Source organism: Alosa sapidissima, chromosome 3 (assembly GCF_018492685.1).
Source record: "Alosa sapidissima isolate fAloSap1 chromosome 3, fAloSap1.pri, whole genome shotgun sequence".
NCBI classification, from domain to species: domain Eukaryota; kingdom Metazoa; phylum Chordata; class Actinopteri; order Clupeiformes; family Clupeidae; genus Alosa; species Alosa sapidissima.
In genome coordinates this window covers 28,626,623-28,648,519 of record NC_055959.1, presented here as the reverse complement: position 1 = coordinate 28,648,519, position 21,897 = coordinate 28,626,623, and the positions used below count along the sequence as shown (strand labels likewise).

At 44.2% G+C, this 21,897-nt stretch overlaps 1 protein-coding gene across 2 annotated transcripts in view; it reads right to left on the bottom strand.

Annotated features, from left to right (window-relative positions):
• Positions 1-286: 286 nt before the first annotated feature.
• The window catches only part of stat5a (signal transducer and activator of transcription 5a), a 114,787-nt gene continuing 93,176 nt past the window's right edge, over positions 287-21,897 (bottom strand). Inside the window, exons 6-20 of one of the 2 annotated variants that reach the window (XM_042086387.1) lie at positions 20,941-21,115; positions 16,197-16,327; positions 15,746-15,897; positions 14,394-14,549; positions 11,483-11,662; positions 10,718-10,805; positions 10,082-10,204; positions 9,421-9,513; positions 7,848-8,054; positions 5,916-6,010; positions 4,542-4,684; positions 4,068-4,223; positions 3,809-3,860; positions 2,625-2,729; positions 287-1,902 (exon numbers count right to left, since the gene is read on the bottom strand). In XM_042086387.1, the coding sequence (XP_041942321.1) occupies positions 1,779-1,902; positions 2,625-2,729; positions 3,809-3,860; positions 4,068-4,223; positions 4,542-4,684; positions 5,916-6,010; positions 7,848-8,054; positions 9,421-9,513; positions 10,082-10,204; positions 10,718-10,805; positions 11,483-11,662; positions 14,394-14,549; positions 15,746-15,897; positions 16,197-16,327; positions 20,941-21,115 (1,980 nt within the window). In that variant the 3' untranslated portion in view covers positions 287-1,778. The other variant, XM_042086388.1, reaches the window with a different exon arrangement.

Sequence of the window (21,897 nt, the reverse complement as noted above, 5' to 3'; positions counted from 1 at the left end):
ACCGATTAAAAGGACATGACTATGAGCTTTGTGTAATAAAGTGTTAAAGAAAACAGATTGCATTAGCATTGACCTGTACAAAGATAAATTCATGACATTGCATGTTTAGGATTAGTTCTTTTTTTCTCAATATTTTCACAGATCCGTCCAATACTTCATACCTCCTGAGTGTGTGTGTGTGTGTGTGCGTAAAGAGCATCTTGTACTTACTGGGAGACAAACTGAGAAGGAGAAGTGTGTGTGTGTGTGTGTGCTTTGTGAATGTGTATGAAAGAAAGAGAGAGAATTGCATTTTTCATGTGAGCAAGATTGTGTGCAGAGAGAGAGAGAGAGAAAGGGGGGTGAAAGAGGTAGAGAGTGTGTCCAAATTCTGACACTGAGCAATCACTCTTCTACCGTGGTCTGTCATCTTCAATCCCTCATCACCTTATCAATTCTAGCACATTCTAATGTTATCTTCAATCCCCCATCTCCCTAATGATGCTTCCAGTATGTTCTAATGTTATCTTGTATCTCCAGCACAGTATCTACAGTCACAGTTCAGGTCTTCATCAAGCATGGATGCATAGTGCAGAAAAGTTTTGACAACTGATCTTTAAAGAAAAAAAAAAAACTTGCTACAGTTGCAAATTGTTCCACCATCAAATATAGACTTGAACCTTACCTTACACCATAAGCGTACAATGTGGATTTGTGTAATGGCCACCCAGACACACTTTGAATAAAAGCTTTTCAGTTTTTAAAAAGGATGAGCATATTCAGCACTCCCAAAGGGGACACAGTGAACACCTCCATAATCTAAATCGGTTTCTTCCTCACTCTAAGCCGTGTTGTAGGGCTTAGACCAACTCGGCCGGTCACAGTTACTACAGCAAGCGGAGAGGGCCAAAAGGCTCAGTCACGGAGATCAAAGGCATAAAGAGAGACAAGAGCGGTGGGGCTGGACTGAAGATAGGGACTCTTGGACAGGGAGAATGTCATATTTGAACTAGACAACAGAGTCAACAGAAGCACACGGACTGCACAGTGGCACAGAGGACACAGAGGGAGACAGACTAAGGACAGAGTGTGAGAATGTGTGTGTGTGCGTGTGTCTGTGTGTGTATGTGTGCGTATGTGTGTGTGTGTGTGTGTGTGTGCAAGTGTCTGTGTGTGTGTGTGTGTGTGTGCAAGTGTCTGTGTGTGTGTGTGTGTGTATGGAGACAAGCATACACATTGTCAGTCAAGGCAGATCAGAGGATATCCTTCACGACACCTTATCAAAAGACAGTTACTATCATGAATGAACTACACCTGGATTTAAAAAAAAAAAAAGACAGGTACATTTCTGAACTCTCAATGCATTATCTGGGATATTTCAGTCACTGACAGTAATACAACAAAAAAAAAACATGCATGTGCTTGTTTGGATTTCTCTTGACATTATCACATGGCTGGCGAATGTCATCTTCACTACTGCTGCACTGTAGCATAGTGTACTGGGTGTAGCTTTAGGCCTTATGATTGTGTCTCTTTCTGGCATATGTGGGGCCGTACAAAACGAGGCAGGCAGCAAGCACGCTGAACACAAAACAAATGAGAAGAGAAAATATTGAATTCCACAACCATTATCAACATTTCACATCGGCGCCAATGCAGTGAGAGAGACACAGGTGTGAGCACGGGCAGCATGAGACGCAGACGATCCTTGGGGGGGGGGGGGGGGGGGTCGGGTGGTGATTCAGTGAGGGGGCTGTGGGCGGCGAGGGGGCTGAGGTAAGAGGTCAAAAGGCCAGTGGTCAGGACTGCTGGCCGCTCCACTGGCTCTCAATCGGTCGGCGTAACAGCTCCTCCACATGCCGTGCTACATCCATGGTGTCATCCAGGTCGAAGTCGCCGTCAGTGTCCAGCATGGGGTCACTCCTGGGGAAGAGGCAGAGGTAGAGGGCAGGGGGCTTACACACACAATGGTCACTCACAGACAAGGGGGAAAAGATCCCTGAGGCCAATCTGTACCACTTTCATTCTAAATATTCGAGCTGCTCTAAGGACTACTGCCCTCCAAAGTAAAAACCGTCCTAATTGATGAAGTTACATCAGGGTTACATCATCAGGACAACAGACCTGCACTTGCATCTTAGTTTGCAAAGCACATCCAAGAAATGCACAGATTTCAATGAGAACTCAAAACATATTTGTACAGAGATAGATGGACTTTGCTGTTGGTCATAGCTGAAACTATCCAGGCCTACTTACTGTAACTGGACTGCGAACTGTGCTAACCCATCCCACCCACTCAAATTCGAATACAGTACATGTCTAAGGTCCTGTTTGATCAGACAACAAACACATTGTTAGGTTAATCACTGATTTGGTGCTAGGAGTGTCAATGAACTCACAGCTGTGAGCTGAATTCCTGTCACACAGGCAACAAAACAGTCATTATGGGGCTCAAAGGCACACACCCTGCTGCTAGCTGAAACAGAAAGTTATGAAACAGTCAACTGTAACATTTGTAATGTCTCCAGGGTCTAGCCAGGGCCCGTTCAAATAATGTGGTTGAGACAGTGTACAAACATGATCCGAGTGTTAGGAAACCTGGTGACCCTGTTGGTCTAGATGCCAGCACCATGTTCTATACTCACATGGGTGGGTAGAGGCCGTAGCTGTGTGGATGATTAACAGCAGGTGATGCAGCGTGATCCATGTAGGTTGGGTTGACTGCAGGGTCGGCATTGGCTGTTGTGAATCTAAACACAAAAAACACACACAGGGACACATGGGCATCCGCACATTTATATATGCAGTGCATGTACACAAAGAAATAAGACAGATATCTACACCGAGCTTTCAGCCACACAGCAACAAGTGTTCACCTGACCAGGACCTCGCATCTTCACTCTGTGGAGCAACCTCTCCAATCTGGACAGCAGGCTGGTTGTGAGCCTTGCTAATGTAGCAAGAATACCTGCCATCCACTACTAATGACAACAGTTAAAGAGGCCCTATGCAACAATTTTAGCAAAAATGACCTTAATTATGCAGGTTGAGAGTTGTTCTGATGGTTCTACAACACTTTCTGGGTCTTTTGGAGGGTGCTTCGTCTCCCCCTAGTGCTTCTCCGCGGAAAAACCGAATATGCAACTTTCTGGTCCCGGACCGAAGAAATCCGGATGTGACTCAGCGGAAGGCCTCGAAAATGTAGTAAGATTGTAGTTTCTAAGAAGACTGCAAAACGGACTCCGACTTGGCTTTGTTGCTGCTGAAATTGTAAGTAGCCTACCCTTGGGTGAACTTCTCTTGAACAATGTGTTTGCTCGACCGTTTTATTGTGAGCCCTGTATGTGTTTAGCTTGGTTTCTTGATGGCTAGCTCGCTAGCTAGTGGGGGTTCACAATGTCCTTAAAAAAGACAGTAAGATACAACCCAAGACCTATTTTGGCTTTGGGGTTCACAGTGACTTTTAACACGCCTTTATTGAACATGGCATCTAATATCACTCCCTCAGCAACTGCTAAAGCTAATGATACTAACCAAAGATTCTAGAACAGAGCTCTGTTCTAGAATCTTTGCTACTAAGCCTGCTGTGGCGGTCTACAAAGGCAAATGCAGCTGAGTAGGAGGATGTCCCTGTGGTGACCATTAAGGCCTGAGTGTCTCCGACCCGCTGGTGAGGCTAATACGCTAATGCGGATGCTCACTAGCGCATTAGAAATGCTAGTAATAATGATGCTACTCGTATGCAGAGGAGAGGTGGCGGAGGTGGACTTAATGACAAATCAGCATTCTCTACTGGATGTGGTGAAGGGAGGAGAGGGCACACACTTACTCTGGTACAACTTGTTTGATTTGAGGTTTGACGTAGCCATCCACTGCTTTGGCTGCAGAGCCGAGGTAGTGTGCAAAAGTGAAAAAAAGAAAGAAAGAAAAGAAAGAAAGAAAGAAAGAAAGAAAAGACATCAAATGAACAATTTTCGTTTTGACTGCATTGGTTTAGCACATTGCTGGACTCTCATCCTCAGCAGAACCCTTGTATTTGAAATACATAAATCCTATGGGAGGTGATGGATAGCAAAATGGCTGCTTACAGAGAGGTGGGGTGTAGTATTTGGAGAAGACCTCATCCTTGGGCCGGTCAGGGTAGAGGTAGAGCAGGTGGTTCAGGTCACTGATGCGGTCTGCCAGCGAGCGGATGGAGAAGTCTTTGGTCGTGTAGGGCATTAGGTTCCATACCATACGCTCTCCTGACAGACAAACAGAGCAATGCTGAGATCAAATTGTGAGTGTGTGAATTTAGTGTGTGTGTGTACAGTGTGTGGGTGAGTAGGTGGTGGTGGTGGTGGTGGTGGTGGGGGGGGGGGGTGTATGTATGCATATGCATGTGTGTGTACATGTATATGTCTAAGTCTCTGTATAAGTGTGTGTGTGTGTGTGTGAGAGAGAGAGAGAGAGAGAGAGAGAGAGAGAGAGAGAGAGAGAGAGAGAGAGAGAGAGAGAGAGAGAGAGAGAGATAGAGAGAGAGAGAGAGAGAGAGAAAGAGAGAGAGTGAGAGAGATTGTTACCTGCTTTGTTGGGGTTCTCAGCCACCCAGGCGATGGTGATGCCGCCGATCTCTGAGTCACTGAAGCGCAGCAAGAAGGTGCCGTTGGGTTTGGACATCAGCATGTCCTGGGCCTGGTGTTTGTTCACAAAGCCGAGGATCGCACTGGAGGACAACACACACGGAACCATCAGCAAACAGATACAGACAAACACACACAACAAAGACATACATACACACACACACACACACACACACACACACACACATAAATACAGTAGGAACGTGCACAATGCACATCCATAATAAAACACATAAACATACAAAAGTAAATACAATGCATAATGAAAGAGTGATCTAATGGTAGAGATGACATGCCCAAGGGCACACTGTAAACATTCTTGCAGCAGTACTTTGTCTATTATAGGCATGTGTTCATGTGAGCATTGCATGAAAGCCTACTTGAAATGCTGGACATCTAGCAACACAGCCAATAAGCCTCTTTATCCACCCATATAGGTGAAAGCATAGCTACTAGATCCTGTTTCCATGGCAAAAGAGATAAATTGTTAGCTACATGGGGGGTTTTGCTTGTAAGTGGACAAGGGTTTAAGCAAGTGGACAGGATTGGCCAGTAACTTGAGAGATCAAGGTAGGCACACAAACACAATGTGCCAAGAACACTCAAAAAGACACAAAAGTCATCAAACATCCACTGCTAAACCAAAGCATCCTCCTTTTTATCCAAATCTTCTTCCATTATACATTTGTACACAATCTCACCGACACGTTCATTCTTAATGCCATTTGAGTGTGTCACTGGGGAATATATACAGTTGAGAACAAAATTATTCATACCCCTGACAAATATTGATTTAATGTTGATTTTCTCTTGACCAATATGTTTGTTCTGACTGACAATGACACTGGCACATGCCAAAAGGTTGTAAGACAATGTGGTAGAAACATGGAATCAAAAAAAGAAGCATATTTATCTTTTAACATTTTTATGAAAAATGGCATGTCCAAAATTATTCAGAACAATATCAGAATCAGAATATCAGTCAACAAACATATTGGTCAAGAGAAAATCATCATTAAATCAATATTTGCCAGGGGTATGAATAATTTTGTTCTTAACTGTATGTTGTTAATAGATGTTTATAATAAAGGGACAAGTGGAATAATGGGATTACATATGGACCCTTTCAAGAGAGTTCCATTATCAGCATCATAGTTGGCCCCACAAGGCTTCCTTTTTAACATTCCATATGTTATCTTAATGCAGAGGAAGTAGATTGGGGCCCAAATAGAACGTTCAAGCATTGTTTTTGTTTTTATTGTTGAAAGGGTCCATAAGCACTGAGAGTAGTGCATAGCTCTACCCATCTCTTACCCGTCGTTCCAGTGAGGCTTCAGGTGTTTCTTAGTGAGTTCCATGACACCATCAAACCACTGCCAGAAGGTGAAGTTTCTCATTTGCAGACTTTCCTGAAGGAAAGGGGATTAAAATGTCATGCTCATAATGTATTACTACGTAAAGAAATTAAATGAATAAATCCCCTGGAGTCACAATTTGTGAGGACGTTTGTAAAACCACAAAATCACACCTTTGAGATGATATCTGAAACTGAAGTGGTAATACAGTATGTACATAACACAACAAGACGACACCCTAATCTCATGAAGCACCTAGATGAGATAAGGGTCAGAATCTACAGGAATGAGCAAACCGACTCTGCATGTTTAGCAAGGCCTCCTCCCTGTAGCGGACCTTTGAGGATGCCATGGTGAAACAAGCCATGAGTAACAAGCCCTCCAACCCAAGAGGAAAGGTGAAATTAGAGCTCTTGCTGTGAACCAAAGGCCATGGTGGAAGAGCAGAAATGCGCACACATGCTGTGATGAATCAGATAGGATTGATGTGCTGATGACTCCTACTGTAGTTTGGAGACGATGAAAAGGTAGTAGAAAAAAAAGACACTTGTGTGTGTGCTTACACATACTGTACATAGTGGGCGATTGGGACATAATTAAGAGGTAAAGCAGCTGAAGGCAGAAAATAGCTACTTTACAGACACGTCTAAAAAATAACCTCATTATTTACTGGTCACAGGAAGACCCAAAGAGCCCCCTCCTCCATGTCACTAGCCACAGAATACACTGTACCAATTGTACAGCTATTTCTGTCCCAAGCAGATAAGCTCAGAAAACAGACCAATGAAGCAACAACAACAAAAAAACAACACTCATTCAACTAAACTATATTAAATGTGTTCACTGCCTTGGGCGAGTGACCAATCAATCCCTCAAGGCGGTAGAATATGAGAGATATGCTGAAACTAGGCCTAACTGGGCTGATGAGGACGTTTATTCCTGTTTTTCAATCTTGAGCATGACAGTTTAATCTGCGGGCTGATATCTCTCCTGCTGCTGGACCCAGCCATGACCAGTTAATCAAAGGACACATGCGCCGGCGCGCTCTCATTTAATAGGCTGACTTTAACAGGAATCACGGTGGCTGGGACTAAATGCATTAGGTACTGTCCAGTTCACGAGGTCTGTCTAGAACCTCTTTCTCTCTCTCTCTCTCTCTGTCTCTCTTTCTCTATTAACCCCTCTGTCTCTTCCTCTCATCTAGATCATGATGTCCTCAGAAAGAACACAACTTCAGCGATTACCAGAATAAAATGTCTCAAACACATGCATCTCTCAACACATAAAGCTTCCCCTCCCAGATAAAAACATACATGTATCTGTGTGTGTGTGTGTGTGTGTGTGTGTGTGTGTGTGTGTGTGTGTGTGTGTGTGTGTGTGTGTGTGTCTGTCTGTGTGAGTGTGTGTGTAAAGTCCACATTGGTTAGTTTTTAATCATTGAGTACCTACTGTATCTGTTCTTTTGTCCTCTCCAGCAGTGCGTGTGTGTGGGTCGTTTACAAGTTAATATGTGTGCAATCTGTACAAAATGCACTCATACAGTGACACTACATATAGACCAACTGATTGGACACTGTCAGGTAGATTTAGCCTCCTGGTGGGGGACACTTGAGCGTGACACAGGAGGGTCTTGTAGGCCTGACCCCTGGTACCCTCTAATTACCTGTGTCCACTCAACCTCCCGCTAAATCACAGTCCTCAACAGTCCACACTACAATTTTCAATCATGGTTAAAACCAGGCCAGTACCAGAGTGTTTGCCTGGCTGTAAGCTACAAGGCTCTCTTCACCAAATGCCTGTGACTGTTGCATTCCCTCAAAGCACGGGTCAGAGGTCTATAAGGTGTCAATGTTTCAGTAGCCCCCATGTGGTGATTGGCGAGCCATCTTACCCTGTTAAACTGGGACCAGGTCATGGTGATGTTGCGGTAGTCTTCAGGGTTGCCGCTGGAGCTGTTGAAGGCTTTCTGGGCCAGGAAGACCAGGTTCTCCTCCGACAGGCCCCGGGTGCTCTGCACCTCCGCTTTGTACTTCATGTTCAGGGCCTCGCACAGCTGAGACCACAGCACCTTATCAGGCACTATGAAGGGCACCCGGCCCTGTACCACACACAGAGAGAGAGACAAGACAGGAAGAACAGAGTATGAGCCAAGCAATGCTCAAGCAGTCCTCACTCTACCACTACACTGCTGCTGAGTCCTCACTCTACCACTACACCACCACACTGCTGCTGAGTCCTCACTCTACCACCACACTGCTGCTGAGTCCTCACTCTACCACTACACTGCTGCTGAGTCCTCACTCTACCACCACACTGCTGCTGAGTCCTCACTCTACCACCACACTGCTGCTGAGTCCTCACTCTACCACTACACTGCTGCTGAGTCCTCACTCTACCACTACACTGCTGCTGAGTCCTCACTCTACCACTACACTGCTGCTCATTTCACACATGTAAAGGAGGAAACTTAGATTTCAAAGCCTAAATGAAAAGCAACATACCCTAATTCTTTTTACCTGACAAATAACAGCTTCAAACTCATTTGGATGCCACACTGACTTACAATAAGGACAATGGAGGCTGTCACATTGTTGATGTTTTTCATCAGTTTTAAGCTGATTGGGTACCCTCTTAGTGCTAAATAGATACAAAATAAGTTGAAAGCTGGTGAAAGGGGAATTCCTACATCATGTTGTACTTTGAACCCCAGACACTCTTAATAAGTAAGTAAGTAAGATTTTTCTTTTGGTAAATTTCCTTTCCTTCCTGAAGTACTGTACAAAGGGAACATTCAAAAGCATTACATATTCACCTCAACCTTTTTCTCATTCAGAAAGAAGAGAAATAATTCTACACTGTGAAATGCACAAATGGTTCCTCTTCCTGAGGAGGCTCAGAGGCTTCTATTGAGCCCATTCACAGGACAGCTGATTCACTGGATGCGTTCCCTCTCTATTCATGACCATTCTTGTGTTCATCTTACGCGGGGGTGACACAGTTACGCGCTCTGCACAAGACGGAAGTTTACCCCAACTCAGCAACATCGGATAAACATCAACATCTGGCAAAACATCTGTATGGTGAGTTTTATAAAGCTTTATTATGTTATTAGTGCCAATATACCAGCGTTATGTGTTATTCATTGTAACACGGAGGGCATAGAGAGGATTGTCCTGGTTATTATAGTAATGTCATTTGATTTAAGCTCATTTTATGTTGGCCTAAAGCAAGTAGTTTGAAATTCTATAAAATCTAGTCAGAGATTATTTTGTCTTCATGTTTTGATGTGGCCTCCTGTATGAAAGTATGAAAGTGAGTAGCATAAAAGTCAGAGTGCTTGGGTTCATTTCTGTCCATCACCACTGTTCTCATGGCCTTCCTCTGGATAACAACAATTAACAACAACTGGGATTAAGGTTAAAGGTCACCAGGCATACACCAAACCACCACAGCACCCAACTCACCGGCTCAGCGAAAGCGTTGTCCCACAGGACTGTTGCCGTGGCGTTGTTGTCCTGGCTACCGTGAACAATGACCACCACAGGTAGGGAGAGAGTCTGCGGGGAGGGGGACGAGAGGGGCAGATTGAAGGAAAGAGAAGAGAAGGAAGCAAATGAATAAAGAGAGGAGGCCAGTGCAGGTCAAGCCCCCTGTCTGCTCTCAAAAGAATAAGTGTGTCTTCCGTGTGGCCTCCCTCCCGTGTTGGCTGACCCCGCTACCTTCTGTTCTCACTGCTCTAATTCCTTTCCTCTCTGAACACTGAAGGGGGAACAATGTCAAGGTCAGGGGTTCACTGGCCAAAAAGCACTCCCAGGGAAGTGACAAATTGCCAGCACCCAGTGCACTGGAGCTCAGTTCACTTCCGACCCAAACGCTTTGCTAAGTGTCAAAAGGAAAAGAAAGAAAAGGAGAAGAAAGAAAAGGAACAGAAAGAAAAGGAGAAGAAAAGGATAAAGACCTACTCGGCTTTTGACAGAAACCTCTTTCACAGTGTATAGAGTGCTGTGGGTACAACTGAGGCAATCAGCGTACGACAAAGCAGCTCTCCCCACCAATCAGCAGCCGCTCCTCCTCCTCCTCCTCCTCCTCCGCCACTCACAGAAATCTCCTGATGCGCTGGCTCACCTTCACCTGAAACACCAGCTCGTTGCCGCCTACGCTGAACTGGGACTCGAAGAGGATGGTGAACTTCTCTTCCGTCACCGACTCAGCGCCCCGCCGGTCCGAACGCTTGATCCGCTTCAGGGACTACGGGAGGGAGAAAACGCAAGGGTCACTAAGCGGGCCAGGCATTCAGACAGACACGGAAAAGGAGACATCAATAGAATAATCTCTTTTAATAAGCAACACTGTCCACCTCATTTTATGACTATGGAGGTCATGCTTGGCTTTTCCTTGCTTTTCATCATGCCTAAATCCTATAATAGACTCTTTAATTCTTCAAACGTGATCTGAACCCAGTGTTGATGGATCAGTGCCTTTGTGAAGGAGGCACTTTTATCTGTTGGATTATGTAACATCGCGTATTCCATCGCTGCCAACCTTGAGATGAAACTGGCCCTCAGAGGAGTTTTGTCAGTGGCTGTTGACACACACTTAACATGGCGGCCTCCTCACACGTAAAAATCTTCCAGCTGTCTTAACCCTCTACAACCCCCGCCCCACCCCCACACACACACCATCCCTCTCACGCCCCCACTGTAAATTAGGCCACCACGGTGCTGGGGTGTTTTGGGCCACTTGAGGCGCTCTCCATCTCACCATGTTTCTGAAGTGTGCGCTGAGGGTGCCCGTGGTCTGGTGGTACTCCATCACACAGTTGTTGTTAAGGATCTCTCCACTGCTGTCACTGAGGAGGGAGACACAGAGGTGGAATAAGAGCAGAGGAGAGCAGAGGAGAGGAGAGGAGAGGAGAGGAGAGGAGAGGAGAGCAGAGGAGAGGAGAGGAGAGGAGAGGAGAGGAGAGCAGAGCAGAGCAGAGCAGAGGAGAGGAGAGGAGAGCAGAGGAGGAAGGGGGGAATAAGGGGATTTGGAGTTAGGGAGAGAGAAAGGGGGTTGACAAAGACAGAGGGAGAGAGAAGGAGAGGAAAGAGAGGCATAAAGGAAAGATGAATCACATTGAAAAATTCATGATCACTACAGTAGTAGACTAGACTGCTCTTGAGCCATTTGTGCTGTTCTAAATAGCATGCTCTAACACCCACCATGACACAGGATGTCTGACTGAGTTTGTGTATACAGTATGTGTGTGTCTGTGTGTGCTTGTGTGTGTGTGTGTGTGTGTGTGTGTGTGTGTATGTGTGTCTGTATTGCATGTGAACAGTTGCATCCATGTATTCTATAATAGTTTGTACTATATAAATATGTGTTTCTCTGTAGGTGTACTGTACAGTTGTCTACCAGATGTTTACATGCATGTATGTTCAGCGCATGGCTGAGGAGATAACTATCATTATACACTATCTATTTTGTACCTGTGTGTGTGTGTGTGTGTGTGTGTGTGTGTGTGTGTGTGTGTGAACTCACTTCCTGGTGTTCTCGTTTTTGAGCAGGGCTTTGGCCTGCTGCTCGCTGATGATGGTGGCCTTGACCTGCGGTGGGTTCATGTGCACATTCAGCTTGCCCCCCACTAGCAGACGCACCGTCGCCGCAAACTTGGTCTGGGTCTTCAGCACCTGGGGAGGCTGCTTCTCTATGATGAAGGTGCTGCACACACACACACACACACACACACACACAAACACACACACACACACACAAAAACAAACAAAGAAAACAGCAACACATTATCTTCTTTCATACATTGTTGTGGATTTCCCAATAAGCATGCAAGTTAAATCCAGCTCAGTCCTGTCCTCATGCACAAAGGCCAGCACAAGAGCCCCATACTCAGGGCTCGAAATAAACTTTTTTTCTCAGTGTCCCGCAGCTGTCCCGAATTCTGCTTGGCACTGTCCCGGACTTAAACACCAGTTTTCCATTCTACATAATTAACAGCATAATAATCAGTAATTTGCATCACTTAATTAACTCGTTCTGGTCCACCATGTCAGTTCTGAACAATTTATTAAACACCATTTTATTAACATTAATCATCTGCTGTTTCACACAACACTCATTTTCAGAGATTGCGCTTTTGGCTCTTTTTTGAGGTTGCACTAGACGTTCATTGTCCATCGTTTTGAGGACAGAGTTGTAAAACATTCCGTCAATAATCTATTTTCACTTGTCTTTAATTTCAATGTCAGTTTGGTGTGATGTCATGGCCACAGATCTCAGTGAAAACAAAAGTAGCGTGGGAAATTACCACGAAGCTGTCAGATAGGCTACTCTCCTGCCACGTTCTCACCTTGTGCACACTCAAATGCGTTCCCAATTAAATGAAGTAGCAAAACGTAGTTAGATCTGCTGCAACCATGTATCTCGATGTAACAAGCTGTTTTTACATTGTAAACGTTCTCTAAGAAGAGTGCAAAGCAGTTTGCAATAGGCTAGCCTAAAATTAACCACAACGTCGTCTATTGCTGGAAAAAATAGCGAGCGGCCTATGATAACCTAAATGCTCGCCAGGCCGGATTAAAGTGTGTGGCGGGCCGGATCTATGATAAACTAATAAATGCTCGGCGGGCCGGATTAAAGTGCGTGGCGGGCCACAGTTTGGACACCCCTAGCCTTAGAACTGCCACAGCGAAATGTCAAATGCTAACTTAAATAACTGTACCTTGCAACACTATCGTTTTGTCAAATCTCAGTTGCAGTAGGCTATTTAGCTCAGCATGATATTGGTGACGTTTGTCTGTGAAAACGTGAAAACACGTTTTTTTTAGAACACCAGTGTAGCCTAACCTTAGGCCTACACTATCAGTCAAAAATGTTCACAATGTCATGAAAACATAGGCCTATGCCATTTACCTGCCTGCTAGTTAGGGAAGTTTACCTCTATATAGCAAAGTGACCCATTAGGTCTACCGCCCGTGCCCTATTTTTGTGTCGGCCTATGAGTTAATAGTCATTTAACCAATACGGCGGATTCTTAAGGAAACGCAAGCATCCAGCCCATTTGGGTATCTTACTATATTTGTACCAAAAATAACATTGTAGCCTACAGTGATTTGAAGAGCAGTAGCCTAAACAGTGTTGCTGCGTGTACAAAACCGCTTCTTTACAGATCAGCTGACCGCTTCTTTTATTCAGACGAGAAAGATACGTCTAGATTCCCATGTGAACAGTTTAGGAAAAAAGTACCTATTTTGAAATTTGCTTTGCCCTTTTTTCTACTGTCCCAGAGTTGTCCCAGACATTCTATTGTGTCCAGGAAGCATTTTTTATGGTCCCCGGGACGTCGGGACATCGTTAATTTCGAGCCCTGCCCATACTGGCAGATATTCACATATTTGTGCCTGCTGCAACAATACAATCAGCTCTTCAGCCCTAACATATTGTTCAGACTGTTTGTGTGTGGCTGCTGAATTGATTGGCCAGTTTGCTAGTCAGTTTGTTCGAGTGACCTCTTTCTTTCAATTGTGACTTATTTCTTGAAAAGCAAAACAGCTTTTATCAGATATAAGATTAAGAAGAAGAGAGAGAGAGAGAAAGAGAGAGAGAAAGAGAGAGAGAAAGAGAGCAAAAACAGAAACAGCACATCCAGTTTCTCTGCTTAGTCCCCTGAAAGTGACACAGTGTCTTGACATACATTCAATGAGACACTGATTGCTTTTCTATGTTGTGTTCAGCCCACAGCCAAAGGCAAAACACACACACACACACACACTCTCGCAGAAAGCACAGAGACACACACATGCATGCACAAATACACACACACAGGGTGTATGAGTGATTGTGTTCCTGACAGTGAGAGGCAGACAAAGAGCTCATGTTAAGATGGCTTAGGAGGTCTTTGGGTCATCCTCCCTCTGTCCCCTGCCGTCCCTGTCCCTTGCTCTCCGGTGGTCCCCATAGAGTTAGCATCCATCTCATCCACAACCATCACACAACACTACATACAAACAAGTCACGTCAGAGCACAATTACTACTGAATTTTACTGTCACTCACCAAACACACAGTCTACAATCATATGAAACTGCCTTCTCCCACACACAAGCACACACACAAACACACGAATACTTACACACACACACGCACGCACGCACACACATACACACACACACACACACACACACACACACACACACACACACACACAGACAGACACACACACACACAGACAGACACACACACACACATGCACACACACACACACACACACAGACACACACACACACACACACACACACACATACACACACACACACACACACACACACACACACACAGACACACACACACAGACACACACACACACACACACACACACAGACACACACACACAGTCAAGACAGACAGACAGGCAGGCACCCCCCCCACCCCAGACAGACCTGGTGACGAGGGCTGATATGATGTCGGTGATGGTGCCGTTGAGCTCGGTGAGCAGCTCCTCGATGGGGCCGGGGATGGGCAGCTGCTGCCGCAAGTGCTCCGCTCGCCTGATCTGCTGCCTGTTCTGCCAAATGGTCTCAGCCAGCTTCTCACACCTGTCAGCACACACACACACACACACACACACACACACACACACACACACACACACACACACACTTTAACCATTTATTTATGTCCACATGAAGAAAATGGTACAGGGACACAAACACCTCATGTATGCACTACTGTAGACTAGACGCCACACAGAGCCCTGTGAGCTGCATACTGTGCACATGTGTAGTCCGCACTACTCTGTAAACCACATGCAACACTACAGATGCTGATGTACAGTCTGCCTGTAGAGAGTGAGTGCAGTGCTTAGTGGACTGATAAAGATGGAGCTATTGGTTGGATGGATGGATTAAATGGTTTGGTCTCTGTGTGTGTGTGTGTGTGTGTGATTCAAATGTATGATCTCTTATGTCTCTGGGTGTGTGTGACTGTGAATCCAAGTGTGTTTTCATTGCTATGCACTACAGTATGTGTATAAGCTGTGTGTGATGCAAAGCACATGAATCACATTTAGATAGATATATAGATAGATAGATAGATAGATAGATAGATACTTTATTGATCCCCAGGGGAAATTCAAGGTCTCAGCAGCATACAGACAACACATACACATTCTTTAACAGCAGAAAAAGTAATTAAAGTATATAATATAAAAACACAACTAAGCAATAAGGACAGTAGAAGATAAAGAATATACTAAATATACTAAAATACAAATTATACTAACTAACACTTAATCTAAATCAATTCTAAAAACAGTATCCACATAGTGGTGATTAATCAATCAGAGGCGCTTGCAATGACTGAGGCAGGGACTGAGCCTGTGATTCTCTGTGCATAGTAAGGTAAGGTAAGGTGCTCTGTGTGAATGAGTGTCATGGTGATAGTGCAATGGTGATAGTGGCCATGGTGATAGTGCAAATGAGTAAGTCCAACAGTGCAACAATGCAGAAATAGAGTCTATATATCTATATATTTAACTATTTTAAGAAAAGGTATAAGTGTGGTTATGCATATGTGCTAATGTGCTAATATAGCACGCAAACAGTGAGGCAGAAAGACAGTGGTAAAAGTGGCTAGTGGACAGACAGTATCCAAACATGGAGGGGGTGAAGAGGCAGACAGACTATGCAGAGAAGTCTATCTCTCCTCTTCCCATTTCTCTCTCTCTCTCTTTCTGTCTGTGTCCGTGTGCTTGTGTGTGTGTGTGTGTGTGTGTGTGTGAGAGTGTGTGTACCAGGACTGCAGGATGTCCAGGCCTCCTTCGGCGGGACCTCCGTTGCCGGCCAGCTGCTGGCGTCTCTTCCACTGGATGAGCTCGTCGTCCAGGATGACCGTCTGCTGCTTCCGCAGCATGGCCAATGTCTTTTGGTGTTTCTCAGCCAGGTCCTACAGACACACACACACACACGGACGTGCACACACAGTTGAAGACACATGCACACACACACACACACACACACACACACACAGAGAGAGCAGAGCGAGGGAGGAAATGGCTATTAGATTATAGGTGAGAGATAACGTGACAAATAAAAACACCAATATGGATGGAAGTGTGTTTGTGTGTGAGAGTGTGTGCATGTGTGTGTGTGTGTGTGTGTGTGTGTGTGTGTGTGAGTGTGTGTGTGTGTGTGTGAGAGTGTGTGTGTGAGTGTGTGTGTGTGTGACAGAGAGAGAGACGGTACCAGTCTGTATTTCTGTAGTGTATTGGCCTCCCTGGTGAGCCAGGCCTCCACTGTGGCTCTCTTGCTGAGCAGCGCCGGTTCTCTCAGCTGTCGCTCCGCAGGGGGGAGGGTGGCCAGACTGCTCAGCTGGGCTGCACACACACACACACACACACACACACACACATACACACACACACACACACACACACACACACACACAGACACACACACAGACACACAATGGCACACGCACGCAGGCATGCACGCAGACACACACACACACAGAACATACACACATGCCCACACACACATATAGTGTATGCATACAGCCATATTCACACAAACAGACAAATACACAGATACATATATTGACCAAAATACACACAAACACACAAGTATACACACACAGGAGACAAGAAAAAACAAACAAACACATAAATAAACACTTTCAGCAGCTGTATACACAATGCAAATGCAACAACGTCTGATTACTCAGACCACACACACATCCACACATTAACATACACACAAACACACACACGCACACACACACACACACACACACACACTGATGTAATAACGCAATGGGATTAATAAGGTGCTTAAAGAGTAGAGAATTTACAAAACACACAAACTTCAGGCAAATGGTTTGAATTCTCAGTAAAGGGGTCACTGCTCTAAGCAGTTTGTCGATCTTCAAGAGGATTATGGGTGAATACATGCTTACATGTTTGCTTAAAAGCTAAAATCAAAAGTTTTCCACAGTTAAACCTTACAGTTAAAAACCTTACAGTTAAAGGAACAAAACATCCGGCCAGATTTGCACGCACAACTATAAGTGCATTGTCAGCCTCACAATTTTTGCAAAACACCACATATTTCTCTACTTTAGACACAGAAATCTCAGATAATGTCTACCCTTTGCAATTACACTACCTTCCACAATACCACACCCATGAACCAATTGATCAAACACAACTATCGGGTGTAAAGACACTTGTGGTGCATAACTGTAAAACTCAACAGTCAGTCCTTAACACTGAACAACAGGTGAGTTCTTGTCAAGAACAGAAAGTGAAGGCAATGCAGCACTGAGAGGAGGAGGAGGAGGAAGAGTGAGGGTGGGAGGGGAAGCCTGTAGAGAAAGAGAACGAGGGTGAGGAAGAGATAGCGGAAGACCTGGAGGAGCATGTGAACAAAGACAAGGACCAAACGTAGCAGATGAGATTTGAGCAACATTAGTTGATTGAGTCACCTGACGTGTCCAGACTCATGCAGGGTCAGTCACCTGACGTGTCCAGACTCATGCAGGGTCAGTACCCTGACGTGTCCAGACTCATGCAGGGTCAGTCACCTGACGTGTCCAGACTCATGCAGGGTCAGTCACCTGACGTGTCCAGACTCATGCAGGGTCTGTCACCTGACGTGTCCAGACTCATGCAGGGTCAGTCACCCGACGTGTCCAGACTCATGCAGGGTCAGTCACCCGACGTGTCCAGACTCATGCAGGGTCAGTCACCCGACGTGTCCAGACTCATGCAGGGTCAGTGAAAGGATGGTTAGGGTTTTTCCTTTCTTTTTTTGTTTGACTATTTTGTCTCCACGAATGTTTCACTGCTTTTTCAGTGCAGTGTATTATCTATTTAGAAATTATGTTTTGCTCTGATTTCCAGTGCAAAATGCATTGAGTGTACTTCCCAATGTGGAGAGAAAAAAATCTTCAATGTACAGGTCTGGTCTTATGTGTAAACAATAAACATTTCTCCTGCAGCTATATGCCCTGCCCTGAACACTGTGCTTTCAATTTTCATGTAGTGTGTAATGACTGCTCAGTAGTGTTTTCATTTTGACTGCATTGTGAATGATCTGAAGACATTGTTGTTGTTTGGTTTTGAACACAGTTAAAACTTGCTTTGAGGTGATTGTTTAGTTTTGCAAAAAGTGTCAAAGGTCTTATGAATGTAGTTAGAGAATGGGGGTTTGTGTTTACAGTTTTGAGAAAAGGGTGGAAGGTTGAAAAAACTGTAGTGGAAGTGGGTATACATACTGAATACGAAAATAGCATCAACCAATGTTAGCATGCTTGGATACATTAATCAATGCACATTCATTTATGTCAACATTATTCTATCATTAATACAAAGCCTTAGGTTAGACAAACTGGGAATCTGCATTTAATTTATTTTAAGGAATCTGTTTTGAAGTGTTTTGTTTCATTAATGTAAAGTGCCTGTGGATATGTTTTATTCATTTGAGAACAGCCTGATTGGAAACACTAATTAAACATGACATTCATGAGAGTAATTCTGCACACATGTTTTTTGTCTCCACATCTTCCACCTCATAGGGCTTGATTTGTGCCCACTGCACAGGTGCATGGTGGGCGTGTCTTGTTTTTGTTTTCCTGCATGATCCTCAGCCTGCACAGCTGGGTCTACACGGAAATTAAATCAGTATAGTATAAGTATATATACTCTTTTGATTCCCGTGAGGGAAATTTGGTCTCTGCATTTATCCCAATCCGTGAATTAGTGAAACACACTCAGCACACAGTGAGGTGAAGCACACACTAATCCTGGCGCAGTGAGCTGCCTGCTACAACAGCGGCACTAGGGGAGCAATGAGGTGTTAAGTGCCTTGCTCAAGGGCACTTCAGCCGTGCCTACTGGTCGGGGTTCGAACCGGCAACCCTCCGGTTACAAGTCTGAAGCGCTAACCAGTAGGCCACGGCTACCCCAAATCAAACAGCGGCTAGTGGCTCGCTGTCCAAACTATCGAGCAGAGCAGCATCCTGTATAAACACATTGACCAGAGTGTTTTTACACACTTGGACACTCTTGTTTGTCTTCCCATATACCTGTCAGATTTCACCAAATTCCAGTTCAGTGCAGACTTCAGTTCTATAGCAGTTTGGTTTAAGTGCTGTATATGTCATCCAGGAGCCCTCTCTACCCATGGAACCCAGAGGTGACGCATCTAACAGCCAAACTGCTTGGGTTGGGTTTCATCATCTCTGTTGAACGTTTGTGAGTACAATTTTTCCTGCCACAACCAAACCGGTCAAATCCCTTATCCCTCACTTCAGCCCTGCCACCCCCTCTCGTTCCCTTGGACACTTCTTCACACCTCCTGTGTGCATTACGTGTAACATGCATGTGTATGACCCTAGGCCTTTCTGTTTACTAACAACTTTATTTTAGATTTGTCCAGTTCTATCATAAGGGCTCAAGCAGAGAAGCTGAAGGAACCCTTTTGGTTTTTTTAGGATTACTATTCCATATTTTTCTCTGTTAAAAGAAACCAGAAGGTTAAAAGTCATGTAACTTCATGAAACATGATCTTTAATTCCCCCCACTACTCAACTTGAGGTTCCCCCCACAACTCAACTTGAGGTACTGCACCCATAGGTGACTATGTCATAATGAATTCGATCTTTTCATCTTTTGGCTCATTTCTCAGAAAGTGTGGCCTAGCCTAAGACAAATTGTATCATTTTATGATCAATCAAAATTCACCTCTGATCAATCTGCATCGCCATCATCAATGCCGATGTATTCCTCCTAAAAGCTCACTGTATTGTGGGAGATGAAGTTCTATTTAACTGCATTTCCTCCAACACAACTAGGCCTTCTCCTCTTGAACAATCTCAACACATCTATGAAGACCACTGCATTAGGCAACCTTCAACCAAGCTCCCGAGATGTCTGAATTTTTTTCATGGTTCAAGTGACATTACAAACGACATGTGGTCACATGTGTCCCTGACCATCTCAGCAAGTGGTTTGATCATAATGTGTCTTGGGTGGTTGTTCACACTTGTATCTAGAACTGACCACTTGTCATCTGATCACCTAAGACACCCATTTTAAAAACAAACAAATGTAAACAGGAAATAAGAGATTAACACCCTTGGTCAATATAACCATTTGTTTCCAGTTCTAGTTTTAGTTTCAGTTCCATCTCCCAAGTTGTAATGTAAGTCATCAGCAAACCTGGTTGCAATCTCGGGCTAAGACGTGCTTTGGCCACAGTGGTTGTGTGGTGTGCTGTGTTGACACCACCCTTTTGAATGCAGCTGACCTGATTTGATTCCCAAATGTAACAATCTCTTTAATATTTAGGACAAACATGCCAACAATAATTGACCATCCACTACATTTCTTTGCCTCTCAGTCACTACTATTTCAGTTTGGAAGTTCTACAATAACTTACAATAGAGGGTGGACAAACAGCATTTGGACAAACAGCTTGGAGCCCATTTTTGCTGCTTGCTGCTATATTAACGTATAATTACATTTAAAACAGTCCCATTTATTATTTGAATCTTCTCATTTATTCATTAAAAGCCTTCATATTTGATTTGACATTACAGCACAGAGTTATGGAACATCCTTTATAAACTCATGTGGATTGGAATTATGGAACATCCTTTATAAACTCATGTGGATTGGAATTATGGAACATCCTTTATAAACTCATGTGGATTGTCTTGATTTGACATTACAGCAGAGAATTATGGAACATCCTTTATAAACTCATGTGGATTGTCTTGCCAAGCTGCTCCATAAGTTGCACAGACAGGGGCATTAACACTGGTGTCTGTGCCGCTTAGTGTGTGTATGGGGGGTTACATGCATGGCCATTGTGTGACCTCGCTCTCTATTTAGAAAAGCTGAGTTCCCTCTCCCTGTGTGTGTGTGTGTTTGCATGTGTGTGTGTGTGTGTGTGTGTGTGTGTGTGTGTGTGTGTGTGTAATTGTTACCCTGTATGCGCAGGCTCTCCTGGTACTGGATGATGAAGTACTCCTGGTTGTGCTGCAGCTTGCGCAGATCGTTCTCCGTGTCCTGCGTCAGCACGCGCAGCTCCTCAAACAGCTGGTTGATCTGCTGGTACTTCTGGGACATGCTGTCCATCATCCCACCCACAGGGGAGCTCGACTGCCAATCACAACACAGAGGCCACCGTGAGTGACGACTGTGCCTCAACTCTAATTGGTCTACCGCTGTACTAGCTAGTGCAACCACTGTTAGCCTTGCTAAGTAAAACTATTAACATTTAATAGATACATTTATAAATGTTCAGTTTTTCTCGATTGCTTTGACCTGCTTAAAGAAACTGGGATCTACTTGGTCTTCATTAACACCTTCTTTGCACAGCAGAAGTCATCTCTTGCAAATCTGCTCACACGTTTTCATTGGGTTCTAATATTTCTCACACCCTTTTTCAAAATAGTTAACACAGATGTCATTCAAAGACCCCAAACTCTATTGGTTTCCCTGTGTTAAACAAAAGGAAAACATCTATTCAGAAGTGGTAGAGAAGTCTGAATCTCTGATACACCTGTGTGAACCTCCTTTACACAATTCCTCAGTCAGCAACCATTCATTATCCATAAGAGATACCATGTCTGTTCTGTGTTGCTATTTAGAAGTATGGATCTAAAGCACATTTAGAGAAAGTTCTGTATTGCCTATTTGGTGAAGAAAACAGTACAAAAGCTATTCAATACATTTAGTATTTTCACAGTTGTTCTGATACCGGAACAGACATAGCAAAAATGAAGGCTTAAACTCCTAATTTTGATAAGTATGTTTTGCATTTTGTTGTCCAGTGTGTAATGATTGATTGAAACCACACAGTGATTTGACTACAAGATGTGTTGTTTGAAGGCAAAATTTGCTTTTGTTGCATGTTTTAAATGTTTTGAGACATTGCAAGC